The sequence below is a fragment of the Salvia hispanica genome, chromosome 2 (genome assembly GCF_023119035.1).
Source record: "Salvia hispanica cultivar TCC Black 2014 chromosome 2, UniMelb_Shisp_WGS_1.0, whole genome shotgun sequence".
Lineage (NCBI taxonomy): Eukaryota > Viridiplantae > Streptophyta > Magnoliopsida > Lamiales > Lamiaceae > Salvia > Salvia hispanica.
The window spans coordinates 36,214,635-36,217,480 of record NC_062966.1 but is presented as its reverse complement, the minus strand read 5'-3'; the positions used below and the strand labels follow the sequence as shown (position 1 = coordinate 36,217,480).

Genomic DNA, 2,846 nt, shown 5'->3' with positions numbered 1-2,846 from the left:
TATTGCATTATATATCACCAAAAACCAAAACTACGACCATTGACATCATTTTTGTCTTGATTGTCCCAACTCAATTTGATTTTTTCTAAAGAATAATCTCAATTGAAAAAAAAAAACAATTTGACATGATCCATAATTATTAGTATATATCTAATGAATCTTGGTCACAAATAACTTCAATTTAAAATGATCCATAACTAATATTCACCATGCTATCGAATCTCCAAAATTTTATGCATAATGTTATGTCAAAGGGTTGATAAAGCAACCGAGCAAAGCCTTTCTATGATTTAACCTAAACCTACTTAACCAACCTAAAAGGCTTGACCACATTTAAATGTAGACCTTGTAGAAAAACGAATACGAGGCACAACACATAGACACAAGAGACTAGCTCGGGAGTGAATTCTACCATACTCCCCCACACAATTACCGTAAGATTTAAGTAACACGACCCGAGCCATCTCTACTTAGTAATCAATTTAAATTCTTAATTCTGAATAAATTTTTCATATGGTTAAAAGCTACGCGAGGTTTGTAATCAGTATTTACGTTGATAATCGAATTAGGTAGAACCAAGGACACCTAGTTGTTTTATCAAGACCTGAAGCGAATTGCACAACGATAATAGCTAACTCGACTCAATCCAACCCGAGTGGATTTATCAAGACCTGAAGCGAATTGCACAACAATAACAACTAACTCATAACAGCTGACTCGACTCGATCCAACCTGACTTAGCTTAATGAACGAGGGAACCGCTCTTTAATTTTAAAAAAGTGGTGGCATTTTTTTCACAAAATATATGCAAACGACAGCCCCATTAATGAGCACAAACGCTTATGCCATTGTGCTTGTAATCAATGCCCACTACATTATCTTAACCCACCTAATGAAACTTCAATAGGACCACACCACAATCAAGACTCAGCCGGTTAAAAAGCGTCACGAGTAAAAAATATTCAAACAAAAAGTGGGATTCCCAACATAAGTTGTCACCATCTGAATCATGACTTTATTTATTTTATTTCAATTGGGAATACATAGAAAGAAAAAGAAAAGATAGAAAGATTTCATTTCACTGTTTGACAGTTGACGTGTTTTTGCCAACAAAAGGTAATGGTATCTTTTAAAAGCTTTAAAGTATGGCACAAGATTGTCCACATTTCACCATGTAAATCAATACATAAATAAACTTAATTTATAGAAAAAAAAAATCATGAATTATAGTAATAAAAGAATAAAAGATTTCAACTGTTAATTTACATCCAAAAACCTATAATCCTGATTTTTTTTTTGGTTTAATCTAATCCTTTTTCCTAATCTTCGCCGGAAAAAAAAATCATGACATGTTAACATGCAATGTGGCGGTCATGCTAACGTTACACACGGGGCACGACTGCAGCTGGTGGGACCCGCTCCCGCATACGGAGCAGAGGCAGAGATGCCGGCACGGCAGCAGCAGAACACACGACTGTCTGTCACCGCAAAGCCTGCACCGCCGGTCACTATAGCAACTGCTGCTGCGTTCCTCCTTCTCCTGCGCCTCGGCGTCGTTGCTGCCGCAGCACGACTCGGCGTCGTCTTCCACCGCCGCGATGCGTTCCTCTCCGCCGCTGCCGACGTGCTGGAGGACTTGCTCGAGATTGATCCGCAGCGAATTCGCGGTGGCTTCGTTCGATTGCGCCAAATCTCTCCATAGCTGATTCTCGACGTAGAGGCTTTTGACTCTCTCTTGTAAGGCGAGATTCAATTTCCCCATTCTCTGAATCTGTTCGTCCTTTTCCTTCAGTTTCTTCATCACGCCTTCGCCGATCGCCGCCGCGAGCAGTCGAGATTGCTGCTTCTGCCGCTCCTCCAATTCGAATCGTATCTTCTTCGTCTATTGAAAATTAAATCTCAGATTAGATCTCGGAAACTCTCGATTTATCGGAAAAAACGATTGAATTGAATTGAATTGAATTAAATTAAACACGTACATGTTGTGAGATTATCGCGTCGATCTCGAACTGATACTGCTGGATTTGCGCCTGCGGCATGATTTCCTCGCCGGCGAGCGTCGGCAGTTGATTGAGCCTCTTCTGCGGCGCGAAATTCTGGACGGCGTTGAATTGAGCGAAGGAGCGCTTCCTCGGCGCGGAGATGTTGTTATACGTGACGCCGCTGTCGGTGTTGACCGACGTCTTCGCCTGCGACATCCCCGCCGCTGAGTGGTGGTTGTGGTGGTAGAATTGATTCTCCGGCAATGCCGCGGCGGAGGGGATCCCGAGGAACCGCATCTGCTGCGCGTTGTACGCGGCGGAGGCGCCGTTTCCTTGACTCATCACGTTCAGATTCATCATCTCTCTGCAAAATCGAAAAATTCAAAAATCAAAAATCAAAAATAAAAATCGATCTGATCGGTAATCCAGATTCGAAACGGAAACAGATTGATAAAAATCACCGCACCTGTCTTGGATGAGCGGAGGCGAGAAGAGATTGTGAGGCCTTGCATCGACTGCCATTGAATTAATCACAGATTTCGTTTGTTTTTGCGGTTTCTCAATTTCTAGAGAGGGAATTGTCAATTGCGAGAAAGGCATGCAGTGTTTGTGAAGAGAGTGAAATGGATGGGGTTATGGATTTTATTTAAAGAGTTTGGTATTGGAGGAGAGAGAAAATACTTGGGAAAGTCAATTAATTTAGAGAGAGAAATGGGGTCAGTTTGTTATTTTATTATTTCAACATTGAATTCAGCAAACCGTATGGCTGATTATGTATATAAAGTAAAGCAAATATGTCACATTAATTCACACGATAAATTAAAATTTGTTCTTAGAGCAAAATCAGCACATTAAATAGTTTCC

At 40.9% G+C, this 2,846-nt stretch overlaps 1 protein-coding gene across 1 annotated transcript; it reads right to left on the bottom strand.

Moving 5' to 3' along the window:
* Positions 1-1,206: 1,206 nt before the first annotated feature.
* Positions 1,207-2,612, bottom strand: LOC125203843 (BOI-related E3 ubiquitin-protein ligase 1-like). Its single transcript, XM_048102328.1, has 3 exons — positions 2,449-2,612; positions 1,980-2,346; positions 1,207-1,882 (listed from the first exon to the last, which is right to left on the bottom strand). Exons 1-3 carry the CDS (start codon positions 2,580-2,582, stop codon positions 1,343-1,345), a joined length of 1,041 nt encoding a protein of 346 aa, XP_047958285.1. The 5' UTR covers positions 2,583-2,612; the 3' UTR covers positions 1,207-1,342.
* Between the last annotated feature and the right edge of the window lie 234 nt (positions 2,613-2,846).